At 42.8% G+C, this 23,024-nt stretch overlaps 1 protein-coding gene across 1 annotated transcript in view; it reads left to right on the top strand.

Annotated features, from left to right (window-relative positions):
• LOC311107076 (RNA-binding motif, single-stranded-interacting protein 3-like) overlaps positions 1–23,024 on the top strand; it is a 241,620-nt gene that overhangs the window by 42,917 nt on the left and 175,679 nt on the right. The window contains exon 2 of the mRNA XM_084149535.1: positions 17,421–17,578. Coding sequence (XP_084005661.1) covers positions 17,421–17,578 — 158 coding nt within the window. The remainder of the gene's footprint in view (positions 1–17,420; positions 17,579–23,024) is intronic.

Genomic DNA, 23,024 nt, shown 5'->3' with positions numbered 1-23,024 from the left:
CTTAGTGAAGAGGTGGGATGGGATGTAGAGGGTTTGTGTTGACTAATGCAATATTCCACAGAGGAGAGCTTGTTGCTTAAAATGCTGGAATCTGGCACATCGTCTTCTTTGGCCTACTAAACTCTGCTCACCACTCAGCATCGGCTCCCCGATGGCTCTTAACAGGGAAGAGGAGGAGGAGGGGTAGGATAAGGGGGAGGAGGAGGAGGGAGGATGATGGTTCCACGGTTCTTGAATACTGAGGCCTGAAGCAATACAAGGCTCTGTGACTAACACCAACGCTCCCATCATCCTCTAGCTCTGTGTTACTCAAGTATATGGTAGGTATGGTCTGCATTATTTTGGGGCTAGTTGAGTTGAAACTACAGTTTAGGAGTTTAAGTCGTTTATTTGACATTTGCATGCTTTAAAAAAAACATTCATTTGAATTCTTAGCGATGTTAGCGATATCTCACAGGTGTGAGTCTATATTGCTATTCTGCCCACTTGAGGGCACCTTAGTCTGTTTTTGTTTAGAAGAGGAATCCATACCTTTTAGCAAATAGTACCATTCATAACATGTCCATTCCTATTAGAGGAATGCAGTAAAATAGTCCATAAAAGACAATGAAACAGTCATCGTTTCCCTGTTGGTTTGTCATCATTTGTGCATATCTACCATAGCATTGCCTGGCACTTGGTGCCAGTATCCAGTCTGGCTTTTGTCATTGATGCCTCATGGAATAGATTCCCTGGGGGCCTAAAGTGGCATTCCAGAGATGGTATGGCTGTTTTAGATGTTAAAAAGAAAGATTGCATAATCAAGACAGGTGTTGGGGATCTGCATGCATTCATGTGTGTTAGGGTGCACACACACACACTCTGTACTACGCATGTGTGAGTGAGGCTGCCAGAGAAAAGGCAGTGTTGCGGATCGGAATTCCTCCTCACAGGCTCACGCTGCCCTAATTAGAGAGAGGGGCTTGTTACACATGGGCTACACACACACACCAGACAGCTAGGCCCCTTTTATCGCATTCTATCTATCTTGCTTTACACACCAGTATGCCTGGGCACGTCCTGTACACACAGAGAGAGGTGTGTACGTATAAACACACACACACACAGAGACAGACACAGATACGTACACACACACACACCCACACACGCAAATAGATTCAGCTATATTGTGGTTTGTATAGCCACACACAGTCCCATAGCATAGGGAGTGTTTGGAATGCTTGATAAGGGAGTGGATCCGGCTCTTGCATAGTCTGTATATAGCATATCCTGGGCTATGAGGCAAATGGTAAAACAAATGGCAAGATGAGCATGGGACTGTATAATTCATACAATTCAAATTCAACTATATATACAACTATACAATAGATGTGTGTGCACTTGTGTCAGTGTGTGTGTGTGTGTCTGGGTCTGGGTCTGGGTGTGTGTTTGTTTGTGTGGGTTCTTGTGTGTGTGTGACACAGTGCATATATTTGTGAGTGTGCCTCCCCCATTGGTCAGTAACTCTGGGACAAGGCGGCGGTGACCTTTGAGCTTGGCCACCACTCTTGCGCCAATTACCCCCTTATTTATGAATTTGAGCACAGTTGACCTTCTGTAGGAGAGACGTAAATTTGCTCTGTCGGGAGCGGCCCCCTCCCCTCTCCTCCCAGCCCTCCCTGCACATCAGCAATAACTCTCCTCCACCCAGGCCAGGCCAAGCCCAGTTACTCTGCCTGCAGCCAATGGAGCTGGATAGAACTGGCAGCTATAAGTGCTCTGTGTATATCTGCCTGTGTGAGCGGATGCATGTGTATGGGAGAGGAGATGTTATACGTGAGGAGGTATATGTTGTACTTTAATGCATGAAGTGCATTGTCTATCACCTATTAGGACATGTGCATGTCTACGTGCTCATGTGCATGAAAGTTGTGTGTGTGTTTCTGATAGCACAATGTGTGTGTGTGATAACACAGTCTGTGTCTGTGTGTATTCTTTGTGTGACTGCAGCAGCGCAGGTTGGGCACGTTGCCAGGCTCATGTGCATGACTGGATTGGCAGACAGACGTCTGAGAGGGAGAGAGAGAAAAAGAGGGAGTAAGGGCTAGAGAGTGGGAGAGAGAGGTCACACAGGAGTGGGCCGCGCCCCCACCCTCGCCTCTGTTTGTGTTTGAAGAATGTGACTCCCAATTAGAGAGAGAGCGGAAGAGAGAGAGAGAGGAGGAGACGAGACCCCTGCTCTCCCAGCAACACTGCAGCTTTACTTCACAGCAGAAATCTCCATTCAATCTGCACAAAAATCTCCACCCCATTCAGTCTGCACACTGTGGAGAATCGAACAGAGAGCTACCTACTTATCATATCAGTCACAATATATTAAAACGCAGCAGAGAGTACCCAAGCTACGGTAACTAGAAGTAAATTGAATAAACCAATTGAATAAAACCAACTGTTCCGTATATAGTCCGTTTCAATTGGATGTAAATGCACAGGAATGAAAATCAAAATAGCCTTAATAAACCGGTAGACAATTTGTTTTCGTATTGTGTTTGCACTAATATGATTGTGAGTGTTGTGACCATTTCTTAACAACAGGTTAAAGAGCTCGGGGAGAACTAGCTTCGAGAGTTTTGGAGGCGACGGAATTCTGGAACCTTCTGTCTCGGCAGACTCTCCTCCCACGCTCGCGGGCGAGTCGGCTGTAACTGTAATGATGACAAATCAGCCCAAATATTTATGCCCGTCGAGTTGTACTTTGGCTCAGGTCACGACACTCTCTGCCCTTTTAGTTATTCCCCTGAAAACGTAAATCACTCCCACTAACACGCCTCAGCATTAAAATGTCTCTTAAACACCAGTTGACTATTAATGTCTGTTGCGATGGAGGTTTATGGTTGTCCAAGGACCTGTTTAAACGTAGACAGTGTAGGAGTGGTTATGTAGGTTCCATGAACGCCCTCTACTGTAAATGTCTTGTTCCTCATGCACCTGTCTATCTTGTACTCATATACACATACTCTGAAATAATGTACCCATATAATTTATAACTTTTGTCCAGGGATGCTGGTCCATGTTGACTCCAATGCTTCCCTCAGTTGTGTCAAGTTGGCTGGATGTCCTTTGGGTGGTGGGACATTCTTGATACACACGGGAAACTGTTGAGCATGAAAATCCCAGCAGCGTTGCAGTTCTTGACACAACCTGGTGCGCCTGGCATCTACTACCATACCCCATTCAAAGGCACTTCAATCCATTCACCCTCTGAATGGCGCACATATACAATCCATGTCTCAATTGTCTCAAGGTTTAAAAATTGACATCAATAGGGGATCATAGCTTTCCCCTGGATTCACCTGGTCAGTCTATGTCATGGAAAGAGCAGGTGTCCTTAATGTTTTGTACACTCAGCTTTTGGACTCCCAGAAAAAGCAAGACTAGAATAGCATGCTGGATTTTTTTGTGTGCATTTGTTATACTAATAGACTATACGAAGAGGGATGCAAGCTCCACGGGCAAGAAAGTTTGAAAGAAGTGGGATGACAGTAGGCTATAGCGGTTATTTGTTCAGACCCGTAACCATTCAATCTTAGTGAAGAAAAAAAGAAGCTGTCTGCATCTTATTCTAGTCCTATATTATTCAAGGATGTCATTACAATGATGACGATAGGACAACAAAACTTAGTTCATTTAACTGTTGAATAATAAAGACAAAAAGAGGCATAAGGGGAAATATGATGAAAGGTATGCATGCGTCAGCCTACTAATTGTAAAATATATTTCAAAATTAAAATCAAATTCGCTAGCTTATAATTGTAACTTTGTAGGCCGCATGTCCTGCACCAGCATCACATGTTCTCTCCAAGCTTCATGGTTTAAAAGAGGTGCGTAATTCCAGTCCATATAATACTGTATAGTACAATACTGTAATACAGTCCACACTCAAAAAGATTAGCTTACTGGAGCTTGTTTCATTTACTTACCCAAGAGAGCATAGCTACATCTTCAGGCTTTTGTTTTTCTGTCATGTGTAATGTGCGGTAGCCTATAGGCTATGTATTGATAACGGCAAAATAATTTGGGCTTTTTTGGGCTTGGGCTCATAAAATGTATTTAATGTATGGCTCATCAGGCTCAGGTAGCATTAGACTTGAATTTTCATGCCAATCAAAGCTCTAATCAAATCCAGACATACAGTGGGGAGAACAAGTATTTGATACACTTTCGATTTTGCAGGTTTTCCTACTTACAAAGCATGTAGAGGTCTGTAATTGCTATCATAGGTACACTTCAACTGTGAGAGACGGAACCTAAAACAAAAATCCGGAAAATCACATTGTATGATTTTTAAGTAATTAATTTGCATTTTATTGCATGACATAAGTATTTGATCACCTACCAACCAGTAAGAATTCCGGCTCTCACAGACCTGTTAGTTTTTCTTTAAGAAGCCCTCCTGTTCTCCACTCATTACCTGTATTAACTGCACCTGTTTGAACTCGTTACCTGTATAAAAGACACCTGTCCACACACTCAATCAAACAGACTCCAACCTCTCCACAATGGCCAAGACCAGATAGCTGTGTAAGGACATCAGGGATAAAATTGTAGACCTGCACAAGGCTGGGATGGGCTACAGGACAATAGGCAAGCAGCTTGGTGAGAAGGCAACAACTGTTGGCGCAATTATTAGAAAATGGAAGAAGTTCAAGATGACGGTCAATCACCCTCGGTCTGGGGCTCCATGCAAGATCTCACCTCGTGGGGCATCAATGATCATGAGGAAGATGAGGGATCAGCCCAGAACTACACAGTTGAAGTGTACCTATGATAAAAATTACAGACCTCTACATGCTTTGTAAGTAGGAAAACCTGCAAAATCTGCATTCTATCAAATACTTGTTCTCCCCACTGTAGTAGTATGCTTTATATGCTTTAGAATGACACTTACGGTTTGTGAGGGAAATACCGGGTTACCCGGGAGAAAAGTGATTATTCTAGGGATGGAACATTTGTAAAATACCAGGAAAATATTCAACTCTAGTCTGTAGCTTATTCTTTAGATGTTTGGGGCTGCTGGTGAACCATGATGTGCAGGCATAATCAAAGTGACACTCGACTAGCGCACTTGGCTGGGGTGTCTATAGGTTTCTATTCAATTGTCGTCAGATTTTCTAAATATTATAAAATCTGCATAAAAACAAGATGCACATTTCAGGGTTTCCTTTAGGAAAATTTGGTGGGGGACAACATGACCAGGAAGATTTAAATTTACCGGACATTTGAGAAATTTACCAGACATCAATATGCATTCAGATCCGACTTGGCACACCCAGTGCCATCAATAAACGAGAGATACTGGCCAAATAAGCCTAATTTATGTGTCCTTAAAAACAGCCTATAACAAATTACAAAAACACTATTCCTAGTGTTTAGATTTGTAGCATATGCACAACTTTATAGCCAATTCTTTGTTTGTTTTTTAGGCTACTTCCCAAAAACAATAATTGTCCACCTCATGGTTCAGCTGTCGGAGATTTGAGCTCTAAATGCATCAGGGCATTGCATGCATCGGCCTATAGGCTTAGGTGTCCGCTGTATGATATTAATATTGAAAAAATATATAGCCTATATAAAGGAAGAGAAGCTTAGTCCTAGCCCCAGAGAGATAGAGAGAGAAATAGAGATATGCCACCAACATGCATTTCTTTATGTCAGATGGCTACTGTGTCTGCTATACAGATTTAGATGTACAGAAGAAGGCTAATTCGTAAATTTTCGATCCATATTTTTTGTATAAAGATAAGCTTTATATTGTTAGGTTATAGTAGTAACTCTGGAAGGCCTGAAACATTCATCCTCACCTCAAGTTGAACTGTCGGAGTAGCTAAAGTTTAATAATAACCACACCACACCAAACCTTCACAAAAGTTTCTAAACTGTATTAGGGTAATATCAAAGGTAAGTTAACCCATTGTTTATAGAGAAAATGTAAGCATGCTATTATATTGCGGCAAACACAGCATTACAGTTGGAACTTAATTTGGCCAAAGAAAATGGCTCAACAGAATGAAACAAAACACTTGCAAACTGGTTTAAACCTTCACAACATTTTACCAATAAAGGCAAGTGGCTACCATACCCAACAAATGACAGGCTAATGTTATTTATTTTACAACAGACCTACTTATAACCTATCGTTGCCCTTTCCTGCAGTCAAATGACCTAGTGGCCTCATGGGTGGAATTGTATTAATATGTTTTCATAATTTAATAATTAAATCAACATTATTTCAAAAAACCTGCCGAACAGCCGGTGTTTCTTTGTCAAACGGTTTTGTTATATTTCAGTCTTTTGTGATGTATAAAGTGCAATATTGGGATGCAAACTAAACATGGAATACATTTCAACTCTATATCTGACGTGTATTCGTTTTTTTGCCCATAACCATGTGTGTGAGGTGTATACTTTGGTTTCAAAGTAAGTTTGTTTAAGACTATCAAGAAACACTCTGTGTGACCCTGATTTAGCCCACTGCAGTAAAGGTTAAAGTAAATATGGAGCACTCAGTTAAAAATAACTTATATTAAATTCCCCTTGTAGGCTTTTCACTATAGGCATACTCTTTTTCCTCTAACCTTTGTTTTACTTAAATGAAAAAGGCCTTTTTCAGGATCCATCTTCACAATCAACAGTTCCTTTGTCGCTCTCTCTCTCTCCTCAGCAGCAGGCACACATGCCGGCAAGGTGTGAGAGAATGGTGCTGAAGCGTGAATTCGGGGTGTAGGCTATGATGGACAGCCTCTCCTGGACCATTTGGCCCACTACAATTTTTATTACAATTGTTTTATAGGCCAAATGCTGGCAATTGCCAGCTAAGGGAAACCCTGGGGTTTTTTACCATCAGAGTTGTGTTTCCATAAAACGGACTTGTTGCAGATAAAAAGTCTGTGTGTAAATACATAGTGCACATAAAAAAATATTTTTAGGTAAAATTCCCACGGACCGAATAAAAAATTCCATGTTAAACGGGTTTCCATAAAAATTGTAATTCTAGGCCTACTGATGGTTTTGTCAAAATGTTGCGTAGGTATAGCAAATGTGCCCACTCTGGTATTGGTACGTGCGCTCTAGCCAACAGCTTGCAGATACAGTGCAGGTATAGCCTACTACATGATGAGATTATTATGGACAAAAGTGCAAGATTATTTGTCAAATGGCAGCCAAGCATCGATCATATCATGTCACCAGAATAAGACCCTCGATATATATTGAAAAGAGCATCAACCTCATCACTGTGCACTGTCACCACTCTGTGAAGTTCATCATAACTTCATTCATCTGTAGCCTAATAAACTGCATGCTTTCCCATGATGTGGTGACATTTTTTTATCAGACATGTAGGCTTGTTTACTCGTATAAAAAGGTTGGATGGAAACCTGGTTAATGTCAAGAAATGTTGAGGATGCTGAAATTATATTTTGGATGAACGTGTACATGCCTACAGGAGACTTTTGAAGTAACCTAATCAGATTAAAACATTGTGACTGGTTGTGTTTATGACACATATAAAAAGGTAATACATTAAAAAAGTTAAACGATAAATATTTAGGCTATATTGAAGCGTTAGGTTCTAGGTGAGGGAGGAATAGTCGGTTGGATTGGAGAGGAGGCAGAGTGTGTGTTAATCTTTCCTGAATAACTGGGCCTGCCGGGAGCATATGTGGCCACATTATTATAGGACGACTTGGGAGAATGATGATCTGCAACAGACAGCGCATTCAGTATCAGAAGTAAAAATACAGCCAGACTGGCCTGTTACTGGAACTTTCTAGACCTTATAAACTGTTGAGTAGACCCACAACTGATCCAAATCAAATGAAACATTCAAATCACAGGGCTTTTGCGCCGTTATTCAAATGACATTTTCACAGCAGCCTAGAGTAGAATGTTGTACTCACTTGAAAACAATAATCAAATTATTCATTGCATTGTGGTGTTGTAGGCTATTCTAGGTAGGATAACTGTATTGTCCCTAAACAAGATCAATAGGGGAGATTTGTGAGCTGTGTGTCTCATGTCTTCACTGTTCTTTCATGCGCAATGATGCACTTGGCCTCTCCACTGCCTATCAGCTATTCCTATTTGTTCTTGTCGATTCATATAAAAAATGTATGCAGCTTTGAAAGTTTTTATGTGTGATATGATTGCTAGTTTGCCTATTGCAGATCTGGACAAACGATCCACCTACCACTATTGTCACTATGAATGGTGGATAGAGGGCAGGATAGACCGTTAGACTGGTAGACTATATTGACTTGAGGTATAGTAAAAGTTAGCACACGGAAAAGCGTAGTGCATAAGGGAAGTACCAAAACACCTTGATATAGGGGAGGCACATGCAAGCAGAAGAGGAAATGTGGCTAGGATGGAATAAATTATGTAGTAAAACCTGCGAATGTAAACCTGGGAAAAGATTCACTACCCTCTCCTATTTTGGACCCCCCCCCCCCCCCCCCAATAAATTGCTATCTGTCACTAAATAAAAATGATAATACAGTATAATGTATTAAAAATATAAAACTATATAATTAAAGCAACAATCAAAGTCAATCACAATGTCCTTTGCAAAGTTTGCTCTTGAATGCAGTGAGACTTACGCGATAGATTTACAACGTTCAGCTCTTCCAGCTCTGTCATACCGACGGCATGCTCTGCATACTTTCCCTCCCCCGGGGGCCAAGACAGACTATATTTAAACCCCTTGGTTTCTATATAAAGGCACGCGCCCTGACAAAGAGAACACAATATCCAGCTCTGTCTCTCGCACTAAAGCCTGCCGCTCCGTCTTCTTCACCCTCAGACCGACAGAAACCTTAGCTAGACCAATCAACATGTTTAAAAATAGCCTGGTGTCCTCTGTGGCTGCTGCTCGGGCTGCTCTGCTGTGCTGCTGCATCCCAGATTCCAGTCCCGCTTTTGTTTTGTTTCTCTGGATGGAAGGCCCCCAGGCTAACCGGAAGTCCAGTGGGATGTCGGAAGGAGGCACTGCTGCAACTTGTTCTTCCCATCTCTCTCTCTTTTTCTTTGTCTCTCGATCTCTCGCTCTTTTTTTTGTCTATCGAGCTCTATTTCTCTCTATTTCTTTCTCTCTTTATCTCTCTCTCGCTCACTCTCGCTCTCTCTCTCGCTCCATCCGTCCATAGAGATCTCTTTGTCTGCCTAGCTTCCTAATAGGAGACATTGGCTTTAGCATCAGTCCCTAGGGCAGTGGAAGATGATTTCCTATTCACTCCTTTGGCTATGGGTTTACCACAGGAAAGAGAGACAAGGGAAGTGGATGGCAGGACACACTGTATCTTTCTGCTTGAAGACACAGTGGTTTAAGAACACATGCTTAAGGTTTAGGTTTTGAGTCACCCTTTGAGGATGGGGATTTGTGTTAGGCAGATATATACTTGCTGTAAAGATACTGGCTGTATACATTATTATTCAGCTTGTCTTGTGAGTCATCATAACTGAGATTTGCAGCACAAATTAATAGGGCTAGGAATTTGATATTATGATATCACGATACTTCTAGTGCCTTCAGAAATTATTCATACCCCTTGACTTATTCCACATTTTGTGTTATAGCCTGAATTAAAAATGGATAAAATGTATTATTTTCTTACCCATCTACACACAATACCTCATAATGACAAAGTGAAAACATGTTTTTAGACATTTTTGGTAATTTTAGAAAATGAAATACAGAAATATCTCATTTACATAAGTATTCACACCCCTGTTTAGAATCACCTTTGGCAATGATTACAGCTGTGAGTCTTTCTGGGTAAGTCTCTAAGAGCTTTGCACACCTGGATTGTACAATATTTGCACATTAATATTTTCAAAATTCTTCAAGCTCTGTCAAATTGGCTGTTGATCATTGCTAGACAACCATTTTCGGGTCTTGCCATAGATTTTCAAGAAGATTTAAGTTAAAACTGTAACTCGGCCACTCAGGAACATTCACTGTCTTCTTGGTAAGCAACTCCAGCGTAGATTTGGCCTTGTGTTTTAGGTTATTGTCCTGCTGAAAGGTAAATTAATCTCCCAGTGTCTGGTTGAAAGACTGAATTTTTGCCTGTCCTTATTCTGTACAGGCTTCCTTCTTTTCACTCTGTCAATTAGGTTATTATTGTGGAGTAACTACAATGTTGTTTATCCATCCTCAGTTTTAAAGTTTTAAAGTCACCTTTGGCCTCATGGTAAAATTCCTGAGCGGTTTCCTTCCTCTCCGGGAACTGAGTTAGGAAGGATGCCTGTATCTTTGTAGTGACTGGGTGTATTGATACACAATCCAAAGTATAATTAATAACTTCACCATGCTCAAAGGGATATTCAAAGTCATCTTATTTTTTTATTTATTTTTATCTACCAATAGGTGCCATTCTTTGCGAGGCATTGGAAAACCTCCCTAAATTAGTTAAGGAGTACAATTTGGCCTAACAAATCACATAAGTTACATGAGCTCACTCTGTGTGAAATAATAGGGGTTGACATTATTTTTTAATGACTAACCCTTCCTCTGTCCCCCATCCATACAACATATGTCAGGTCCCTCAGTTAAGTATTGAATTTCAAGCACAGATTCAACTATAAAGACCAGGGAGATTTTTGAAAGCCTCATGAAGAAGGGCAGTGATTGGTAGATGGGTAACAATAACAAATCAGACATTGAGCATGGTCAAGTTGATAATTATGCTGTGGATTATGTACTAAATCACCCAGACACATCAAAGATACAGTCATCCTTCTGAACTGAGCTACAGGACATGAATGAAACTGCTCAGGGATGTTACCATGAGGCCATTGGTGATTTAAAAACAGTTACAGAGTTAAATGGCTGTGATGTGAGAAAACTGAGGATGGATCAACAACATTGTAGTGACTCCACAATAATGACTTAAATGACAGAGTGAAAAGAAGAATACAAATATACAAAAATACAAAAAAACACGGCAAAGGAATACACTTTTTGGCCTAAATGCAAAGCCTTATGTTTGGGGCAAACACAACACATCACTGAGTAACTGCCTCCTTATTTTCAAGCATGGTGATGGCTGTATTGTGGTATGGGTATGCTTGACCTCAGCAAATACTGGGGAGTTTTTCAGGATAAAAATAAACGAGATGGAGGTAAGCACAGGCAAAATCCTAGAGGAATACCTCCTTCAGTCTGCTTTACACCAGACACTGAGAGAGGAATTCAACTTTCAGCAGGACAATAACCTACAACACAAGGCCAAATCTACACTGGAGTTCCTTACCAAGAAGACAGTGAATATTCATGAGTGGCCAAGTTACAGTTTTGTCTTAAATCTGCTTGAAAATCTATGGCAAGACATGAAAATGTCTTGCCATGATATCCAACATCTTGACAGAGTTTGAAGAATTATGAAAATAATAATGGGGTAATATTGCAAAATCCAGGTGCGTAAAGCTCTTAGAGACTTACCCAAGAAGACGCACAGCTGTAATCACTGCCAAATGTGTTTATAACATGTTTTGACTCAGGGAGCTGAATACTTATGCAACAACTATATTTTAGTTATTTAATTTCTATCAATCTTTTTTTAATTATTATAATAATTCTTCCACTTTGACATTACAGAGTATTTTGTGTAGATTGTTGACCAAAATTACAATTAAATCAATTTTAATTTAATTCCACATTGTAACACAATAAAATGTGAAGAAATCCAAGGGGTATGAATGCTTTTGCAAGGTATGTCTGTCGCAGAGAGCATTACTAAATTAGTTTTGATCAGTCATGGAAAGAAAAGTGCTGAAAACATGTTGGCTCACTATTTAAAAGATGATGGAGAACAAACTATAGAACAAGCTATAGGATTAACAATACCAGAGTTTTGGCACAGGTACAGCCGACTAGTGCTAGCTAACGCTACCTAGACAAATATATATATATATATATATATATATATATATATATATATATATATATATGGAGTCAAAGTATCGATATATTGCGATATTTAACTGTATAGATTTTTTCCCCCATCACTACAAATGAATTGCTTATGTTTTTGTAGTGTAGCTGGGCTTTCGCAGTGAAGCTTAACACAAGCACACATACTAGCACATAACACTGTATAAAGGTATTCACCCAGCACTTCGCACTTGCATAGTCATCCTCGCACATGCTCACTCACACCTATATACACACTAATTTATATTCTGTCTCACACACCCACCCACACACACACACACAGTGTCATAGCTCCCTCCAAGCTATGCAGTCTGGTTTCCGAGCTGGTCATGGGTGCACCTCGGCCATGCTCAAGGTCCTAAAAGATATTATAACCTCGATCGATAAACAGTACTGTGTAGCCGTCTTCATCGACCTGGCCAAGGCTTTCGACTCTGTCAATCACCGCATTCTTATTGGCAGACTAAATAGCCTTGGTTTCACAAATGACTGCCTCGCCTGGTTCACCAACTACTTCTCAGATAGAGTTCAATGTGTCAAATCGGAGGGCCTGTTGTCTGGACCTCTGGCAGTCTCTATGGGGGTGCCACAGGGTTCAATTCTCGGGCCGACTCTATTCTCTCTATATATCAATGATGTCGCTCTTGCTGCTGGTGACTGTCAGATCCACCTCTACGCAGACGACACCATTTTGTATACATCTGGCCCTTCATTGGACACTGTGTTAACAAACCTCCAAACGAGCTTCAATGCCATACAGCACTTCTTCCGTAGCCTCCAACTGCTCTTAAACGCTAGTAAAACTAAATGCATGCTCTTCAATCGAACGCTGCTTGCACCCGCCTGCCCGACTAAAATCACTACTCTCGGCGGGTCTGACTTAGAATATGTGGACAACTACAAATACCTAGATGTCTGGTTAGACCGTAAACTCTCCTTTCAGACTCACATTAAGCATCTCCAATCCAAAGTTAAATCTTGAACCTTGACTTCGCAATGTCATTTACAAAATAGCCTCCAACACTCTACTCAGCAAATTGGATTTGTCTATCACAGTGCCATCCGTTTTGTCACCAAAGCCCCATATACTACCCACCGTTGTGACCTGTACGCTCTCGTTGGCTGGCCCTCACTACATATTCGTCGCCAAACCCACTGGCTCCAGGTCATCTATAAATCACTGCTAGGCAAATCCCTGCCTTATCTTAGTGGTTACCATAGCAACACCCACCCGTAGTATGCGCTCCAGCAGGTATATTTACATTTTAGTCATTTAGCAGACACTCTTATCCAGAGCGACTTACAGTTAGTGAGTGCATACATTTTTCATACTGGCCCCCCGTGGGAAACGAACCCACAACCCTGGCGTTGCAAGCGCCATGCTCTACCAACTGAGCTACAGGGGACTATATATCTCACTGGTCATCCCCAAAGCCAACACCTCCTTTGGCCTCCATTCCTTCCAGGTCTCTGCTGCCAATGACTGGAACGAACTGCAAAAATCTCTGAAGCTGGAGACACTTATCTCCCTCACTAACTTTAAGCATCAGTTGTCAGAGCAGAGCTTACCGATCACTGCACCTGTACACAGCCCATCTGTAATTATCCCACCCAACTTCCTCATCCCCATATTGTTATTTATTTTGCTCATTTGCACCCCAGTATCTCTATTTGCACATCATCTTCTGCACATCTATCATTCCAGTGTTAATACTAAATTGTAATTATTTTGCACTATGGCCAATTTATTGCCTTACCTCAATAACTTACTACATTTCCACACACTGTATATAGATTTTCTATTGTGTTATTGACTGTACGTTTTGTTTATTCCATATGTAACTCTGTGTTGTTGTTGTTGTTTTTATCACACTGCTTTGCTTTATCTTGACCAGGTCGCAGTTGTAAATGAGAACTTGTTCTCAACTGGCTTACCTGGTTAAATAAAGGTGAAATAAATAAATAAATAAATAAAAGTAGGCTTGAGGGGGCTGGCGCTCTGATATTGACACCATGGCTGCAGTGTGGTTGGTCCTCGGCCAGTTCTCAGCCGGCTCGGTGACTGCTGCTGTGGATCCCTGTAGGCTACAGCTCTGGGCCTTTTATCCACTCACAGGCAGGCAGAGAGGGCAAACACAGGCCCCATACCAACTACTGTAGCCTACTCTCCCCCTTTCTATGGACCTCATATCTGCTAAGTGTTCATACCAGAAACATACTGGTGTGGATATGATATCGCCTATGCAGGCTCTGTATAGTGCCGGGTGGATGTCCATATTCACCTCTTTGCGTGAGTTTGCTTTGTTTGGATTACAGAATAAGCAGGAGGACGGTCCAGTATAAGATGAGTGTTTTCTTGCTATTTATTTTTGTATAATTTTTTTTTTACTTTAGCCTAATGATAAAAAAAAAAATCAAGCCTTGGTTGGAATAGCTTTTGCTTGGACTGGCAATCTGCAGTGGATTGGATTCCACACTCACACATGCACGCACACACACACACACACTCACACGTACTAACACACACACACACGTACTAACACACACACACACGTACTAACATACACACACACGTACTAACACATACACGCTTACACAAACACTCCCCTGACAGCTTTTCCCTTGCTCCAGTCAGAAGAATTGTGTGCGCTGTCGCCGTGTGTATATACACTGTACAGCCCGCCGCAGCCCTATATACGATACGATATATTTATCATCCTCGGTTCATACACTCATAAACATTCTCCAGTGTGTCACGGTGGCGGCAGAGCCCCTGCTAGCTCAGTAAATTGGCCCTGTGTAAACCATTCTGCCCATCTGAAATACAGCTACGGCATATTTAAATCCCTGACATGCCTCTGTAGCGACGGGGGGTGGAGAGGAAACGGGAGGTTTGTCTCATTTACCACCTGGAGGTTTTGAAGTGTCATAACCATCTCCTCTTACTGAAGGCAGCCAGCAAGGCATCAGAGATCCTCTTTGTCAAGTGCTGTATTCAATTCCCATCAGCCAGACATGTGAGGGAGATGTTTCTATATTTCTGGGGGGCTGTTTTTTTTTTTTGCACGTCTCACAGACTGACAGGGAGAGCAGGCTAAGGGTAAATATCAGTGACGGACCATCCGGAAGAGGAACAAATATGTTTATTAACCTCGAGAGGAGAAGAGAGAGAAAGAGAGAGAAAGAGTGAGAGGAAAGGGATACACAGACTGTCAACCACACATGCTGGTCGGTGTTCACTCACATACTCAGACTTGCATGCAGCACACACGCGCACACACACACACACACACACACACACACTCGACCCTTCACTTGATCGTATCACACACACACACACATACACAAACTCTCACACACATTCCCACACACACACTCATACACAAAGCCTCACACACACTCTTACACAGCTCCTCGGGGACCTCTAGCACCTTCTCATTTCTCCTCCCTGGGCTTCTGAGAGCCTTTTCTTTTCCCTTGGATAACCTCCCTCTTTCCCAGCACTGTAAGTAATGAGCCGGGGTTGACCCGCCATGCCTCATTGTGTAAGATTTCAGTTTCTGACCTTAAAAATGAAAGCAAATCGATAGGGCGGGACACGTGAATTCCAAAACCCAGGATGCAAGCCAAGTCTGGAGTGGAGGGAGGAATGCGGCACTGCACAATATACTGGCCAGTATAGACTCTTTCACCTCACCTTCAATAGGGACCAATACTGTATCGCCAGTGTGCTGCAGTGAATTTGCACGTAAATTGTGTGTCACCCAGTGCGTTTAGTGTGGGTAATCTAAAGTACAGCAGAGGGGATGGGGGGAGAGAGCTCAGAGCTTAGTCAAGGCTCGGATTTTAATATTCATTTGGTGTGCGTAAAAATGTACTGGGGGCACTTTATTTTAAATGTTATAACACACAAAGTATGTGTAGGATAATTTGACCTTGCTTTGAGGAGGAGTGATAGTTTATATGCAGTTTATAAGCACTTACATTAGCTAATATGGTGTAATTCAAGACAATGAAATGACAGGTCAAAGTATGAAAGTATCCCAGCAAGAGAGTGATATATGGTTAAGGAGAAAAGTGTCTTGACCACCGGATGTTTTTATGCAAACTGACTCTAAATAACCCCTACTAAAATCACCAGTCCAGTCAATGTCCAGTCTCCTTCCTAAATGGACTGTGTACTACCACCAGGTCTCTCTCTCTCTCTCTCTCTCTCTCTCTCCATACAATATGCTGTAGCTCGACAGCGATTAAGCACATTGTGTGTACTCACTACTCGAGTGAGAGAGTGGCTGGCCGTCAGTTCCAGTTAGCCCAGCATGATAATTGGCCTCCCATTGATAGACGTAGGCTCCCTTCACGCTCCAGGGGCCTCGGCTCATTGTCGGAAGAGGCGACACACTGCCCGAGAACACTCAAAATTGCGCATCAAATCAGCCATACTTCACGGGCCGGGGAGTGTGTGTGTGAGTGCGTGTTATCTTGGGGTAGGAGGTCTTCCATATCCCAGTGTGCAGTGTCTCTCCAGGGATGCTAGGGGGTTAACGTGGTTAACTAGAGCTGCTGGTGGCATTTAAGCTATACTCTCTCACTCACGCTTTAACAGGGCGCAGCATCCATGGAATAGAGATATAAATGGGCTGTGAGCAGGGAGCCCTGACTCTCACACCATAAATCCACAGTGGGAGGGACACGAGGGGGGAGGGAAAGAGGGAAAAACAAAGTGAGGGGTGAAGAGAGAAGGGAGAGACAGAGGAAAGGGATGTAGTGTATACTAGATGGGGAGAAAGAAGGAATATATCATGGAAAGGGAGCGATGCACTGTAGCGATGAGGTTTGTTGACACACAGGGAAAGGGAATTGTTGAACGGTTCAGATGCTGAAAGTCTCATTAAAACCATCTCACCTGTAGAGGTGCAAATTGTTTTGAGAATGCCTCTGGACTCGGTAGTATGAAGTCGGGGAGGAAAATGTCACTCCAACATCTCTCAACACATCATTTTGAGATGACGCTTCTATAACAGTTAACCACCAGAAAGGCCATTCTTATGATTTACATTTTAGTAATTTTGCAGACACTCTTATCCAGAGTGAGTACATACATTTATTTATTTTTATTTTTCATGATACCAACTCACTCATGACACAGTGATGTTTGCAAACCAGATCAGTACTGTCCTGTATGCCGTAGAGGTTTAGGAGCAAATGAAGTCCGGAATGATATACACCACCACTTCATTTCCTGTCTGTTGGGTTCCATCAAAGATGTGTGAGTTACTCACATTACATATAAAAATATATATTTAGCCCTAACCCTTCCTTTCTTCTCTCTTCCTGCATCTATGCTCCCCCCCCCCCCACTCCATGTGAAAGATACCTACATATCGCAACTGACACATACATACTGTATGTGTTTTACATACTCAAATATACTTCTCTATTCCTGCAGCAGCCCTATGCTCCACCCCTCCACCCCATGGCTCCACCCAGCCCCAGCCACAACAGCTGCAGTCACGGCGGATCCGAGCAGCTGAGTAAAACTAACCTGTACATTCGAGGCCTGCCCCCGGGGACCACGGACCAGGATCTCATCAAGCTCTGCCAACCGTGAGTGTGGCACACACACACACAGTATATAAACACACATGCACACCTGCTGACACACACACACACACACACACACCCTTATTAAAACTCCACAAACTGTGAATGTATAAAAGAAACAGACACGGTTAATCATAAAAGCTCTGCCAAGTGTGTGTGTGATACAAAAACACACATGAGTATGAATGTACACACACACACACACACACACACACACACACACACACCCCTACACAAAGCTCAATAAAGCCCTAATAAAATGTAGATTGGACTGCCTCCCCCAGGAACCACGGACCAGGACCTCATCAAGCTGCAACCCACAGACACACAGACACAAACACACTCACACACTCACACACACAGCCCCTCACACACACACACTAACAGCTTTGTTCAGCTCCAATAAATTCCTCATTAATAAAGACTGCAAATTGTGAAATACAGGCTAAAAGCGAAGTCTGCCAGTTGCGTAACCTTTTCTTGCCCATCTTTCCAGAAATATCCCAGTCAAATGCTACCAATTATTTTATGATCTTTTGGAATTGGAACGCTCTGTCCAGTATTTGGTAATGCTCCTACTATGTCAGAAGTCCCGCATGTCTTGATATTGACCCATCAAAATTCAAAGAGCAAACACGATAAGACAATGGAGGCACTCAGCGTTTTGACATTGCATATCTCTTAGCCACATAGTCAGTCCCCTTTTGTACAATCTTACTGTAGACAGTTTCAATAAAATGTTCAATTCAATATGATCTTGAATTTGAGGCAGAATGTTTTTCAGAAGGGCATTGTCGGAACTTAAGTAAAGTACCTGGCCATGAGGCATGTTTGTGGGTTTCAATTCAAATATCATTCTGCGGTTTCTAGCTATTGTACGTCAAAACATTACTATTGGCGGTTATTGGAACATTGGACATACACCATTACTGCCTCACTGTCCTCTAGTGGATGCTTCACTTCACTTTCTCCTACACACTCTTCCCTCAGCATTTCTCTCCCCTGACTTTTTGCCAGTCGCCTTGGTCCGCATTGTCTAAGTGCCCCCAAGGTTGCCCGAGGTCTGCTGTGCCAATGAAAATCCAATGCCAATGAAACTTTAATTAGCCAGCCACTGTTTCAGGCACAGGCGGGTAGGAACATTTTCACAAAGGTCATCTGGCGCTGCAGTCTGTGACACCCGGGTCCCCCTCTGGTGTTTTGTTCCTTCTCCGGTCTGCTGAACCCACACCTCCTCCACCCATGTCCCACTCCCACCCCAACCCGCTCCACCTCACCACAATGGCATCCTCCCTTGGCCCATCACCTTGTACCCCAAGTTCATGTTAAACTGAAACCTCAGAAATGAGCCTCTGCAGTTTTCAGAAAATGAGGAGTTTTTTAAGCACCTCTCAGCCGCCCAAGTTATTTTCCCTCATCAGTATCTCACTCTGCATGTGTGTGTAGCAGAGATTAGTCTTGAAAACCCGACCCTAGGCAATAGTGACTAGAATCTGGTTTCAATGACGGACTCTTTTGGCAACTTCAATAAGGAAGAAAATTAATCTGGGATGATTCCTCTTCAGACAGACAACTCTCTCAACAAATCATGATGCCAGAACGTTGCGATTCGAAACCAAAGTTTGCAGTTGATGCTAACTAGACACTTGCGAAATGCAGAAATAAAAATGTTGTTTGATTTGAGTCCTTGTGTTGTGCTAAGCCGTGCCGGTTCCCGAGCCAGGATTTGCGGGGTCACACGCACTATGAAACAGCCCCAGCAGCCTAGACTCCCCGTATCTCTAAAGCAAGCACAGTGCCGCCAACTGACGCATTCTTGAGAGTGTGCCATATCGTAGCTGCTGATTGGAGGTCGGTACACACTGCCTGAGTGATGTTTGGAAACGCCAAAGCAAGCTACGCTCTCCTCACACTCAACTGCTACAACTTCCTCTACTACTTCAAACATGGCCAAAAGAAAAAAGAGAATCAATAACAACAATGGCCACAGAGGTTCTAATTATATGCACCGAGAGCAGTTGGATTTGGGAGTGTGCTTAATCTGTGTTTTATTCAGTTGGCTGGATCTGTAGCTCTCCAGAACCATTAGCCTGATATATGGGCATGGAAAAGCAGCCAGAGAAGTGGGTTTTGGCTGAACACCCAGAGCGAAAGGCCTGGATGGAACAGCCGTTACCGTGAGAAAAATGCATGGACAAAGCCAGGCAGGTGGGGCACGGGGCCATCAGTGGTTGAGCAGTGCTGGGGATTTCTTGTTTGCAGTCCACCACCCAGGAGAGGTAGAGGGGCTGAGGCCGCGGGTTCTTTCGAGTAAAGAGCACATTTTAGAAGGTACTCTTAGGCCTTAGGGCCCACACCTGGAATAACAGGGGCATTCATTCTCCCTGCCAGTGGCCCAAATCCATAACTCAAAAAGCCAAGATGGAAAGGACCACAGAGCTCTCCTCCCTACCCTCCCTCCCTTCCATCCTCCTCCCTTATGCCTCTTCTGTTCTTCCCTCCCTACCGCCCTTCTGGTTCTCTGCACCCAATTTCAGCCGTGGGCCGGCTACAGCTGGGCCCTCTGTCACGCTGCTTTCCCTAGCGTGGCGCCTGATCAAATGGAGAGAAACCCAAATCAAGAGCTAATCACTGCCAATTGTCCAAATAACCTTTCCCATGTGTGGCGAGGGATGGAGGGAGGAGTGAGAGGGTGGGGAGGGAGGGGTTGGAGCCCCACACAGCAGAGGAAGGAGGAAGGGGTGACCCTGGGACCACCTGTTCCACAGAGCCTCTGCGATCCGAAGCGGCACATTATCCCTAATGACTCTGAGGCCCTCTGTTGACACAAGCCGGCTGGCTATCAGAGCCTCTCCGATCCCACAGGCTCCTTTTCAACAAACTGCCAAAGGGATGAAGTGTGAGAGAAGACACTCCAGTCAGCCCAGCCTCAGCTCTTTCGGCTCCGTCATCGATGCCCTGTCCGCCCGATGCTTTTCGGTCCAGCTCCATCAGAACAGACCGGAGATAGAGGTGCTTAACCTCTGTGGCTGCAAGACAACGGCAGGAATGCCCAGACCGAATCACCCCCCCCCCCCCCCCCACCCACCAAACGTTGTCGACCAGATGCTCTGGATATTCCGGGAACAGAAAGAATCACTCTCTCACTTGATCTTACTCTCGTTCTGTCTCTCATTGCCACTGCGCTACGATACTCGGCTAAAACACAAATTGTCCTGTGCTTTGTGTTGTGAATTTACATGGAAATTACTTGCCTGGTTCAAACTAACTGTATACAAAATGCCTGCATCCTTGATCTGGAGAGCAGTTGCTGTGCAGTGGCTGATATGCCCCCAGGCAATCTCCTACATTATTCATCCCCCCCATTACTGTTTAGTTTATTAGGATCCCCATTACAGTGCCTTCAGAAAGTATTCATACCCCTTGACCTTTTACACATTTTGTTGTGTTACAGCCTGAATTAAAAAGGGATTACATTTAGAAGTTTTTGTCACTGGCCTACACACAATACGCCATAATGTCAAAGTGGAAGTATGTTTTTAGAAATGTTTTACAAATTAATAAAACATCAGTAAGTAATCAATCCCTTTGTTATGACTAGCCTAAATAAGTTTAGTAAAAAGTTGCTTAACAAGTCACATAATAAGTTGCATGGACTCACTCTGTGTGCAATAATAATGTTTAACATGATTTTTGAATGACTACCTCATCTCTGTACCCCACACATACAATTATCTGTAAAGTCCCTCAGTCGAGCAGTGAATTTGGTAACACTTTACTTGACATCCAGCGTCATAACACATTATAGCATGATCATAACCATGTCATAACAGCTGACATAACTTGTCATAACACTGTCATGACCCATATATTTACAACTGTTGTGACATATATTGTGTTATTTTATGGCTAGTTATTTACATTTCAGTCATTTAGCAGACGCTCTTATCCAGAGCGACTTACAGTTAGTGAATGCATACTTTTTTTTTATTTATTTTTTTTAACCCACATCCCTGCCGGCCAAACCCTCCCCTACCTTGGACGACGCTGGATCAATTGTGCGCTGCCCATGGGTCTTCCGGTTGCGGCCGGCTGCGACAGAGCCTGGACTCGAACCAGGATCTCTAGTGGCACAGCCTTAGACCACTGCGCCACTCGGGAGTTATGACACCTACATAAGAGTGCCAAAACCCACTTTTATTAAAATGTGTTTTTTCCCTGCCTTTCGTTTGAAAGATTGTTTCTTAAGTCCTTTGTTGTTATTGTAATGAATTCTTTACAGACATGTTTTATTATTTTTTTTGCATATCCTGATCATCCTGTGTCACTTTAATACACTTTATGACACTGTCAAGAAGCAGTATGACCATCATAATCATATAAGCCAGATAGGCCTATCAGGTACATCCCCTAATACCAAAGAAAAGATCAGCATGTAACCGCCTAAACAAACTGCACTATCAATTTAGGAGTCTACAATCTCAACATGTTCAACCTGCAGATCGATGTGCCTCCCAGAGTGGAGTCTAACATTCGCAACGGCAGATAGACTTTTGAGGAGATGGGAAATGTTGCCCATGCTACGTCAATGGGCCGCACGGTGCATTCTGGGTGATTCTGGGACAAGAAGCGTTCTCCTTCCATCGGGCGCTAGCTCAAAAACCCAGCATTAGCACAAATTTCGTCAACAAGAAGTACAACATTACAAATATTTTCCTAGATGTGAGATAATGATCTTGCTATCTGTAATATCGTATGGCTTTGGAATCGTGACATTACGTAATTTCGAGGAAAATAGGCACATTTCACAATCCCTTTGAGCATGGTGAAGTTATTAAATTACACTTTGGATGGTGTATCAAAACACCCAGTCACTACAAAACTACAAGCGTCCTTCCTAACTCAGTTGCTGGTTTTGAGAAGGGATTGCGTGATGATTAGCTTAGCAACCACGTAACGCAGCATGACAACGTGAACGCGATTGGTCGACAGTCTGCTGGGTGGGACGTTATACGTTCCTTGATTCATTGGATTCCTATCTCCTTTCTATAATATCTCTGGCAACGGCACCATGCACCCTGGACTAAAGAGGCAGACAAATAGGGAAAATGTGCTATACCCTCCGTTACATTACACATTTCTCGAGCTAGGAATATCAAAAAAATATGATCAATGGCTCATTCGAGAGATACTGGCCGATGTTTTCGCGATCAAAAAGTCATAGTCCTATTAACTTCCAGTGTAGTGAGAGCGACTTTATCATAGTGCTACGTCATACCAGACGGATCTCTGCCTGCTTGAATGCCAATAACTCAGATACACATGAAACATGAAATGACCCAGGGAATCGATAGAAAATCACTCAGATGCACAAAAACAATTTAACATTCAAAATGGGTGAACCTTTCCTTTAATATGGTTCATTAAAAAAAATAAAAAAATAGTAGGC

The sequence above is a fragment of the Coregonus lavaretus genome (genome assembly GCF_964263955.1).
Source record: "Coregonus lavaretus genome assembly, chromosome: 3".
NCBI classification, from domain to species: Eukaryota; Metazoa; Chordata; class Actinopteri; order Salmoniformes; family Salmonidae; genus Coregonus; species Coregonus lavaretus.
The sequence above is the reverse complement of the archived record's forward strand: the minus strand, read 5'-3'. Positions and strand labels throughout refer to the sequence as shown.